The following is a 12041-nucleotide window of genomic DNA, read 5'->3' as shown; positions in this document are numbered from 1 at the left end:
TGTTACCTAATAATTTAACGTTAATTTTTATATTAATATTATAAAATATTATGTAAAAAAATATAACGTGGTAAAAAGTCTAAAAAAAATTTAGAATGTTAAGAAAGTCTCTTTAGCATTTCTATTTTATCAAATCGAAAAGATGCTTATCCGACCCTAATAAATGATGCATTGAAATGTGTTGCATGCAATAGTGAATCGTTATGCATATCATTTTACTATCCAACTAGTGGCGACACTGTGCAATGTGTCACACATTCAAGGATAAAATTAATGTGCTTAATGATTTGAGTCTGTTTCCAAATGGACGCCCCACTCAGCTAGCCACTAATTGACGAGAAATTTTTAGTTGTAATGGGAACACGGTTTTTATATAAGTGGTGAAATTTTTTAATTTTTAAGTTATTAACTTTTTAACACATATAATTCATCATTTATATAGAAACACGTGATGTACCAACTCGTGTGACGGTCACACTAAAAAATCTCTCCTAATTGACAAATAGTTACGTATAGATTTATAACAAATGCTATTTTGGATATATAAAGGCATAAATATCATTATAATTTGTTGAAAATTATTACACACGAGACTGTCATAAAAGAATGAGGATCCTCTCCGGATCCTTTTTGTGAGGATTTAAGGATCCTTTAATCGTGTCTGTTCGTCATAAATCATGTTGTCAGCTTTCGTCATATACTATTTGTATTCAATTTTAAATATAAAATTTAAAGTGATTTCTGACTGCATGATGTATGATGAATGAACATGATTAGAGAATCTCCGGAATCCTCACAAAGAGGATTCGGAGAGGATCCTCATTCATCATAAAATAACAAGAAAGTTTGTTCTTTGAATAAAATCCTGGAGCTTTTCAACGAGTTGCACATATCAAGAAATTTTTCAATCTGTCGAGAACACAATTTGATATACTAAGTATGATAATAGATGTAATTGAAAAAAAAAAATTCAAGTATTCAATCACTTGGTGTACCAAATTGTGTTTCCAATTTTGCCCTCACTTTTGAATACACAATATTGACATGAGGAGGGTAAAATAGTAATTTTGTACCTTTTGGCAAAATGCCAATCATATCCCTATTTTTCCTATTTTACCTTCTTTTTTTTCTTTTTCTTTTTAACAAAATGACCATCATATCCTTATTTTTCCTATTTTACCCTCACTTTTGATATATAATATTTACATGAGGAGGACAAAAAACAGTAATTATATAATATTAAGATAAAATATGCATTTATTAAGAGAAATTATATCATCATCATTTTTTCATACTCTTTTTAAAATTGAAAATACTAATCACACTCCTTAATAAAAAACAAAAAACAAAAAACAAAATGAAATTGTTCACACACACAGTGTGTGCTCATTGGCTAGTATATATAACAATAACATGTTTCCTAAAGGGAATATAATCTCTACTAATTAATAAAACATTCATTATTAACCAAAATCCTATGAAATTACCAGTTTAACCCTTCAATTAAAATAGTACATGAATAAGAAATATGGGGCATAAATGTAATTTCACAAAACCAAATTTTGCTGTTTTTTTTTTTTCAAAGCCTCATCTACATGTAATCCTAACATATCTCTAATTAAAAAAATAAAAAAAACTTCCCACTACCATATTCTCTATCACTCTCTTCCTCTCTCCTTCTATTTCAAAAACAAAAATAAAAAAATTTCTCACACACTTTGTGTGTGCCCATATGCTAGTTAGAAATAAGGAAAGTAAAGCAGGGGAAAAACATAAACCGAAATTAAGAAGTAAATTATTCTCGTGCAAATAGTTTAGCCAAAAAGATTCCTCCAGTGATCTTCCAACAATTTCCTCATTTTGCTTGCATTATATATGTTAGTGTCGCTATAATAAATAACTAGCATATGGGCACACACAAAGTGTGTGAGAAAATTTGTTATTTTTGTTTTTTAAATAGAAAGGAAGAAAGTGATAGACAATGTGGGAGTGGGAAGTTTTTTATTTTTTTATTTTTTATTTTTTTTGTTTTTTAATTAGAGATATGTTAGGATTATATGTAAATGAGGCTTTGAAAACAAACAGCAAAATTTGGTTATGTGAAATTACATTTCTACCCCATTTTCTTATTCATGTTCTGTTTTAATTGAAGGATTAAACTGATAATTTCATAGAATTTTGATTGACAATGAATATCTTATTAATTAGTAAAGATAAATTACATTATGTGTCGCTATATAAAACCAAACCCCTCTGTTTTGTTCAATTATATAAAACAAGGAGTGTACGGACTAAAGGAAGATTAGATTATGTTGTAAGAAAAATCCCTTGTATAATACCAGTTTTGAGCCATGCCTATGAACTTTTGTTCAAATCTAATGTGTTAATCGTGTTTCTTATTTTTATTAAAGCTCATAAACATGTTCTAATGATATTAATTATTATCTTCAATAGTAAGGCTTTCATAAATATTTAAAGTTCCATCACTTTTAGTTGAATAAAAATTTCCATGCAATACAAAGAATTTTTTTTTTTTTCTCTCATTAATCACTTAATGGCCCCGTTAGCCTAGATTTATGGCTCCGTCACGGTCACTTGGTTCCTCTTCAATTCAAGTCACATGATCACACACGTTAATTTCATATTTTGTTGTCGCATGAGCATTTATGTTGCAAGAACTTTTTCTCCAGTAACACAAGAAAGATTATGGGCTTGTTTGAAAGTATTTTTATATTGACTAAAAACACTTTTTGTGAAATTGAATTTGAGTTCCAAAAGCACTTTAAGCACTTTTTAGAAGAAACATCATATATGTGCTTATTACAGGAACCACTTAAAGTTATTTTTCATGATCCACTTGGATTTTTACTAATGATTAGTTTAAAAAACATTTCCACCAAAAACGCTTTCAGTCATTTTAAAGGGTTTAGTCCTTGTAAATATACATTTAAAAAGTTCAAATTGCTTCCATATGAAATTTTTTTTTATTCTGATTACCAAAAAAAAACCAAAAAAAAAAGCCTTTACTCTGTTTTGTTTTTTCTATCAAATAAGTCATTGATAAAATAATTAATTACTAGCTAGGAATTTTAGCTGCATGTTTATATTCTACCAAACTTCAATATAATATATATGCACGTCAACTTCATAATCTCCAAAGTAAACCAATATACACTGACAGTAACATTCTCTGATTAAACCGCAGAATACAATATGATTTTAAGGTGTGAACTGGGCATCAGACCAGTATCAAATCCTTTTCATATGCTTAAGTTTTTCCTCATTTCTGATTTAGTTGGGAGGCTTGCATTCATTTATGGGCGACCAGCAACATCAAGGTCAAACATTCAAAGGTGTATGAAGTCTTCCAACCTAGAAATTTGGGGCATATAAACCTTAATTAATTGATTTCACTTTCTTTAGATAGCCCCAGTATATTGACGAATACTTTGCACAATATGCTGGAATATTAAACTAATTAAGAAGACTATTAAGGATTGGAAAATGATATAGAAAGAATCAAACAATAGATATGAAATTGACGTCTTTCATTTTGATGTGAAAATAATTCAACAATGTTCGAGGAATTCATCATGTTTATACTTTATCTGAAACAATGATACTTAAATTGGTGTATGATGATAGACGGTTAGAAATCGCAAAGAGAGTTGTTTATAAGTTTTCTCTTTTAGTCGTAGAAAGATGCTAAACCGTACTCCAAAATCATCACTAGCCAAAGCGTAACAAATTGAAAAATTAGCAAGTCAGAGTACCTTCACCTACCATATGTCCTTATTTTGCTTACTTGCTCTTCCAACTATACTATATTATATGCAAGGTCCAACCTAATGATTCAATTAAGATTACTAATAGTTTATACCACGACTATGTTAATGGTTGTAATTAAGAAATTCGAGATTGAATTAATTTAAGAACACATGTTAAATTTAATAATAATAAGAGTAATTTAGCTACACCAATTTAAAAATTAAAAAGTAGGAAACTCGCTTGTACCTAAATGGACAAACGAAAAAGAAATGGACAAATTTGAAAAGCTTGGAACTGGGAAGGGATACATGAGTGAGTGGCGGACGCAGAGACAGCGATGCATGAGGGTTGGTTGGGATGCAAAAGGCAAAATTTGATCCCAATTTGTATGTGGGTTCACATTTTTCTTATATATTATACTATTTCGTATACAATTAGCAACAGAGCTGGGTGGGATTTCTCTCAAAATTTGTGGCTTCACATTTTTTTTATAATTATTCTTTCATGTACAATTAGCAACGGTTGGGTGGGACATCTCGGAAAAAAAAAAGGGGAATTTAGAATGCCCCACTCTTTTTTAACATTTTTTTAATTAAACTTTTATGTCTTTTAAAGATTTGATCAAAACGTCTAGACTAATAGCCACCTAAGCATTTTTAAAAGTTTTTATTTACATATCATTAGTTTATTTCTTTTAAGTGAAAAATATTATATGTTGATTTCCCACTTTATTTTTTGAGTTGATGCAAGTTTTTTTTACGTGTCAGAATTTATGCCCCTTTTTAAGGGATATATTAATGCTATTAACTATTAAATCCTCAAAATTATCTGTCCCTTTTTAAGGGATTATTAATGGATATTAACTATTAAATCATCAATATTATCTCCTGGATTTTGAATTTTGAACATTTTTTTTAATTTTTTAATTTTTTAATTTTTAATTTTTAATTTTTTTGTGTGTTGCAGCTCACTTTGACTTGTATATTATCTGTACCTCATGCTGGTTATCTCCGGCATAGATTTGCAGAACTTGAGGTACGTTTCATGGTTCAACAAGTATACCTAATAATTAGTTATGCTGCTTTAAGGAATGGTGTAACCATAAGAATATTGGTTCAAGTAGAGCATTAAGGATTTTCTAATGGAGAAGAATCCATCATTGGTTCATTTTAGTGCTAAAAGAAGAACTCTTGCTTTGTATGTTGTATCTTTACGATTACTATGCCATTTGAACACTACAAACATCTTGATTCTTTGGAAGAAAAAAAAAACATCTTGATTCTTTTTCCCAAATAAGGAGTCTCTCAAAACGGATTCATGAGGAACAAAGAGGAGGTTCCATTAAGAAGAGGATTGCATATATGGTTAATGTGTGTTTCTCCGTCTATCCATATGCCTAATTTGAATTGTACCCATGTCATGTTGAAACGTACCAATATTGGCTTGAGACATACCAATGCCAATTTGAAACGTACTGATACTGATATAAATGTATCCATACCAATTTGAAACATATCAATATTGGCTTAAAACATACCAATGCCAAATTGAAATGTCCCGCTATTGATAAAAATGTACCCATGCCAAATTGAAACGTACCAACATATTGGGTAGAAATGTACCAATGCCAAATTGAAACATACCTTTTAACATCTACCATTAGACTCTATTTTCCAAATGTACTATGGTAAGGATCCTCAAATGTACATTGCTAAATTGAAACGTACCTAGTACCATCTACCACTAGAATCTATTTTCCAAATGTACCATGGTATGGATACTCAAATCAAGAGGTGCATAAAATGAAAATACAAAGGAAATGAATACAACGACGAGGGAGAACGGAAAAGTGTCAATTGACCTGAGTAAAGAATGGCACGAAAAGATTGTTGAATGGTCGTGGAAGAAGATGGCAGATGTATATATCACGTTAGAAGTAGAAATAGATAAAATTTGAATAGTTCTTAGATTTTTAAAACATATGTCTGCTAGATTCTAGGAGATTTGGAATATTAATATAATAATTATTAATTAAAATCGTGTAATTTTGAATTAATAAAATTACTTATAATACATGTGGCATCTAAAATGTAGGAAAATGTTTAATAAAAAATCTAAAAGCTATAGATGTTTAATCTAACAAATAGCACAATGAGGCATCTAATTCTAAATGCGGCAAATAAAAAAAAAAAAAAATCGCCCCCATTTGTTTGTGGCTTCACATATATATATATATTTTTTATAATTATTATTTCATATACAGTTAGCAACCGTTGGGTGGGATATCTCAGCAAAAATTTTTGGCTGCCTTCAAATTTTCTTTATTATTATTTAATATACAATCAGCAACAATTTCTGTCACAACTATAATTAACTCGTTGAGTCGTGAAGCATGAAATTGTAACTAAGTATGCTGCATTAAATTAATTAGTTGTATGAATAAATCAAAAGAGTCAAAAATATAAAGTCACCTCATTCTAAAATCACATTAAGCATGTCCCAATCCTCCGAATTAGTAGCTTAGCCAACCTATAATACGTATACCGCAAACCACAACTTGTCATTTCTCAAGTTTAATTAGCCAACAAAAAAAAAAAAAAAAAAAACTATGGGTATCTATACTGCTCAATCGAGCCACTGTTCGATAGTGATATCAAAGGACTAGCTTTAGGTGTACTTTTTCTTATCTTCAATAATGTTGTTGTACGGTAAACTGAGGTTTTGAAGCCTCTAGTAAGAATGATCGGTGAAATCAACCTTCCTTGCCTTTAACTTAAAGGTTTTAATTATTGACTTTTTCATATACATGCATTAAAATATAGAGCTTTTGAAAGGAAATCATCACCGTACATGATTTTTCAAAAGAGTTCATTTCACTTACACCTTGTGAAAAGTGACGTCTTTTCAGTAAACTCTTTCAGGTATTAGAAATACATCAGCATCCGTGATTTTGAAAATTACGTCCACCTTCATACATAAATAATAAAAAAAATTATTTTACCAAATAAAAATAATAAAAGAATTCAAATAAAAGTTACATGAAAGATTAATCTTTTTTTTAACGTCACAATTGAACATTACAGCTTTTTAAACTAATAGATTTGATGGTCAAATAAAAATTTTAGAAAATTTTAAAAGACTTTTTAAAGTAATAGATTTTATACGATTGTAGAATCTGTACAACATTCAAATAGATTTTTAAGGATTATTATGGATTTTGATTAAAGATTTGAAAGGATTTTGAGAACTTTCTTGTCATTTAAAAAAATATAGTTTTAAATAGAAAATAGGATTAAAATAAAAAACTGTAAAAAAAAGTAGGGAATTGTTATTGGCACTCCAAAAATCTCATTCTACGCTCCAACCTTTCTATATTTGGAAAGAAAAATACACTTATGAGGGTGTAGAATGAGATTTTTAGAGTGCCAATAACACTTTCTAAAAAGTAATGAAGAACTTTGCCCAGACCTTCGAACTCAAAGATGATGTCGAAGCAATTTGAATTTGGTCGTCTTCCTGATTCTAGTGGATCTTACAACTCAAAGGTGATGTCGAATTGAATATACAAGGTGGTGATGACGAAGATTGAATATACAATAGTAGAAGAGGGACTAGAGGGATGAGAGAGGGTGGGTCGGATAAAGTTAACGTGGAAAGAGAGCAGCCGCTTGAAATGAAATCCCAGGCGTGGAGGTGAGATTCTCTATTGCCTTTTCTATGCATATCAATACTCTCAATTCTACAAAATCCTTAATTCAAATAAATCTTTTAAAATGTATGACTTTTTGAATACCTATATATTTGTATTCACTTATTAAAAGTTTTTTAAAAGCCTAGTTGATTACACATGGATTTCGATGCATGCTTTTAAATCATGTTAAACTCTACTTTAACTACACTATAATTTCAAAATCTTTTAAAATTCTCCTATAAGATTATAATTAACTACACCATGATTCTACAATCTTTTAAAATCCTCCTAAATCTTAATTTGAGTTGCACAGTCATCCGTAAGAGTGGAATGATTCAGCAAACAAGTTGTTGCAATGAAGAAATTTTTCATTGTGATCGGATCACAAATGGTACACCACTTGATTTTATATAAGTGATAGAAAATTTTATTTTTTAAATTATTAATTTTTTAACACATATTTTAGTATCTGTATAATAACACATATCTTCATGTTCCAGTCACACTTTGCAATGAACTATATTTCAGGTTGGTGCGGTCACGGGCCTCTTCTGTTCATTAGGCCTCTGAATTATCCTCTTTTTGGGATTAGCCCAATGAGACAAATCTAATCATATTTATTTATTTATTCAGACAATCTTTTGTCTGATCACTCGTTAAATATTCAAATTACTTTTCTCTCATTAGAATTTCAAAAAAAAAAAAAAAAAAAAAAAATCATGTGGTAAGATTATGGGTGGTTACGTTCGTTATTTCTCAAAATTTTAATAAAACCATATATCTAAATTAAGTAAAATTACAAAAACAATTAAAACAATACAAAAGAGCTTTTAACAGAAAAAGACAAGTAAATTGTAGTATATTTGATTAATTAAGTGAAAGGAGACAAAGTTATATTAAATTTAAATAAGCAACCCTAGTTTTAGCATATATATAATATATGTATATATTCTAGCAAGATATGGGTAGATATTAATCTCAACAACACAAAAAAGAAATGAGGTATTGTTGCATAAATATATGTCATCTATGGGCGGAACTAAGTTAGCTAAGGTCCTTTTTACTAGGTTATCTCCACTTCAACGACAAGGTATAATATTTTCAGTGTATACGAAGTTAAATTTGATTTTTAACTTTTAACTTAGATGCCTTAAACCAATTTTAGAGTTAAATAAGTCTCACTTTTAACTCTAGAGTTATATTCAAGTCAAATATGAATTCTAAAAATTCTGATGCATTAAAAAGAGCCTTAGAGATTTTATTGTATTAGACGAAAGGATATTAGTCTCTTACTAATTTTCTCATCACGGTTACACTGAAGATTTTGTCTCCTTTCACCCATAATTTTGTATTATGCACTTTGCAATTTGACTAGTTGTTCTTCATGATGTAAGTTGCAAGATCATCAATTTTATATTATCCATTATAGAACATTGCAATCCTAGAATTACAAACACATTAAAAGTTCAAAAGAGAAATAAAGAGAAAAGATTTTCGGTTAACACGGTGATCTCACAGATGCATACAGGTTATGATCAACTGTTAAATCCGTGAGTAATTTTTTCTTAGGACAATACGTGTCTAATAGTGTGTCTCTACAGTTAGTTCTCAGTTTCACAACGCATGCAGAGACTAACTACAGATAAAGACTAAACATGAGTTGTTCTCACCGTACACAGACCTAGCGCACCGCCTACGGAAGGCACCTTGACATCAGTGTGTATATAGAAACCGGCAGCCCCAATGGCACACGTGACAGAAGAAACCCCCCCAACCAATTTGGCCACTTGTGACTTTGCAATTTCCTTTCATATTATGTCAGAAAAGAGAGAAAAGGAAAGGCAGAAAATTCGCAGAGGTTTTCGAAAAGTATTTTCTAAAAGACAATCATTAAGAAAATAGAAAAAGATACTTTTTTTTTTTTTGGTAAGAAAACAGATATTTATCTGAGTCTTTCTGTTGACAAATTTTTAGTTGATCATGTACCTCATGAAGAATCAGAAAATAGAAAAAAGATATTTATTTGGTTTTTTTGGTCAGAAAAAAGATATTTATCTGAGTCTTTTTCGTTGACAAATTTGCACTCGATCACTCACTATATGAAGTTTATTTTTACGTTTTATAATAAGAAATTGTTATTAGCATTTCAAAAATCTCATTTTATACTCCTTACAAGTGTATTTTTCTTTATAATTATAGAAAGCTTGGAGTACCAAATAAGATTTTTGAAGTACTAATAACAATTTCCTTATAATATGGTAAAGAGTGACATGGTTGTATATCCTAGTTTTAAGTGTGTTAATAAAAAAATAAATACACATATTAATTGATTGAAATTCTAACACAATGTCTTCGGATACCAAAATATCTTTGCCTCCCCGACTTCTATATATACCCCTTCATACCTTCGCTTCCATAATTCGTGAATCAACTTCTCAATTCCACTCTTTCTTCAACTTCTCAATTCCACTCTCTCTCTCTCTCTCTCTTCCTCCCTCTCTCTCATTTCTGTTTTCGTTAGCCAAAGTCATCCAAATTAAGGATACTGCTAACAAGCAAAGATGGAAGAACAAGCTCAGCACTACACAAGCTGCTGCTCATTGACGATGAGTAATATTAGCAGTCCACATGTGATGCCGTGCTTAACAGAACAATGGGGAAATTTACCCTTCCAAGTCGACGATTCTGAGGACATGATCGTCTACAACTCCCTTCGTGATGCTTTTAGCCTCGGATGGTCTCCCGACCACACTTTTCCCTTCCAAGTCGACGATTGGGAGGACATGATCAACTACAACTCAGACGCTTTTAGCATCGGCTGGTCTCCCGACCACACCTTGGAATGCATCAAACCCGAACAAGCGTATGATCTTGATCATCTTTTTGATCAATATCATGATCAGCTGCCACCTGATCTTTTCACTCAATCTCAACCCCACGATTTTGATGTTTCCATTAATGGAAACAAACCCTCACAAACCCCAGTACTCCCACCTGATACTGATATTCCTCCGTTGGATCATGACGATCGTGATCAAAATCAAGTACAAGTAGGAGATGCAGTAGCTGAACAAGAGGAAGTGAATGTGAATGTCCCGAAATTACAAAAGTCGGGGGTGGCGAGAGGGAAGCATTATCGAGGGGTGAGGCAGAGGCCGTGGGGGAAATTCGCGGCAGAGATTCGTGACCCGGCTAAGAATGGGGCCAGAGTGTGGCTTGGTACCTACGAGACTTCCGAGGAAGCTGCTTTGGCTTACGACCGCGCTGCCTTTCGCATTCGTGGCTCCAAGGCTCTGCTCAATTTTCCTCACCGGATTGGGTTGAATGAGCCTCCGCCTGTTCGAGTCACCGGCAAGCGAAAAGAGCCAGAGCAAGAGGCCGCCGCCAGCAGTAGCACTTCTTCTTCTTCTTCAGCGACGCCAACGGCGGCCACCAAGAGGTTCAAATTAGACAAGTCGGTCTCCTCGTCAGCAGATCATGATGATCAAGCAAATGTGTGTCACACAAGGCAAAAGAATAATACCTCATATATGCTGCCACTTGGCGAGCAACTATTGGTTAGCTAATCATCATCTGTGACCTTAAATGTAATATATATGGTGGTTAATGCGGACTTGCAATTGTTACTACAACGATCGATTGATCATTAATTACAATTGCAAATCACTAAATCACGCGCTTGTTTATTCTGTTAATTAATTTACTGTGTGTGCGAGATTGGTCATTGAAATTGCAATGCAATGACTAATGTAGAACAAATTATTGAAACAACTGAGGAATAATTTGACAGACGTAAAATTAATAGCAACGCCAAACAGTAACTATTCATGATAAATTAAAAAAAAAAAAAAAAAAAAAAAAGTTGATGAGGAGTCATTGTAATATTTTTGTGTGCATTCTGAATCCCATCATCACCAAGAAATGATGGCAATAACGAAAGTCACGAGCCCACATTTTTAAAAATGGCTGTATGATTTGAGTACTTTAATTACCTAACCAAATAAATTGGCAAATATTAATGTACTCACAGATTCCAGCATGCAATAGACAAGTGTAAAGCCACAACTGATAAAATCATAGAAGTAGGGCTGCCGGTGCAGTATCTATCGATCACAAGGCCCACAATCCATCGGGGGAATAGACATTCGGGATTTGTCATCTTCATCTTTGTCTCCCACAGATCCAAATCGGCCGTCAGGGTGGGTAGAATATATTTCTCCACACACTCATATATATACGCATTATTTTTAAATTATTTTGTAATTAAAATATCCTTTTAGTAACTTCAGCTATTTGGTCAAAGTCTTGATAGAGGACCATGTTATTTTAACCAAAAAAACGTTAGATGTTTAGTCTGAAGAGAAAAATAGTCATGACAAGCTGAATCGAGACACGTAGCTTCGACAAGTCTTATTATTGGATACTGTTGGCTTACCATTCGCGCGCATCCCATTCTCGAGAGAAAGGGACGAATTCATTCTTTCACTAAATACCAATCCCTTTGCCCAATAAAAAGATATTTAGTTTAAGATTATCAAACGTGGGTGTACATTTAGTAATCAAAGAAACAAGAAAAAATTTC

At 31.7% G+C, this 12041-nt stretch overlaps 1 protein-coding gene across 1 annotated transcript; it reads left to right on the top strand.

Annotated features, from left to right (window-relative positions):
* The first annotated feature begins 9767 nt into the window (after window positions 1-9767).
* Window positions 9768-11189, top strand: LOC137721402 (ethylene-responsive transcription factor 2-like). Its single transcript, XM_068460496.2, has one exon. The coding sequence runs from the start codon at window positions 10021-10023 to the stop codon at window positions 11023-11025; it is 1005 nt and encodes a 334-aa protein (XP_068316597.2). The 5' UTR covers window positions 9768-10020; the 3' UTR covers window positions 11026-11189.
* The last annotated feature ends 852 nt before the right edge of the window (window positions 11190-12041 follow it).

Source organism: Pyrus communis, chromosome 1, assembly GCF_041283825.1.
Source record: "Pyrus communis isolate YQ-2024b chromosome 1, ASM4128382v1, whole genome shotgun sequence".
NCBI classification, from domain to species: domain Eukaryota; kingdom Viridiplantae; phylum Streptophyta; class Magnoliopsida; order Rosales; family Rosaceae; genus Pyrus; species Pyrus communis.
This window is presented reverse-complemented; position numbering and strand designations above follow the sequence as displayed.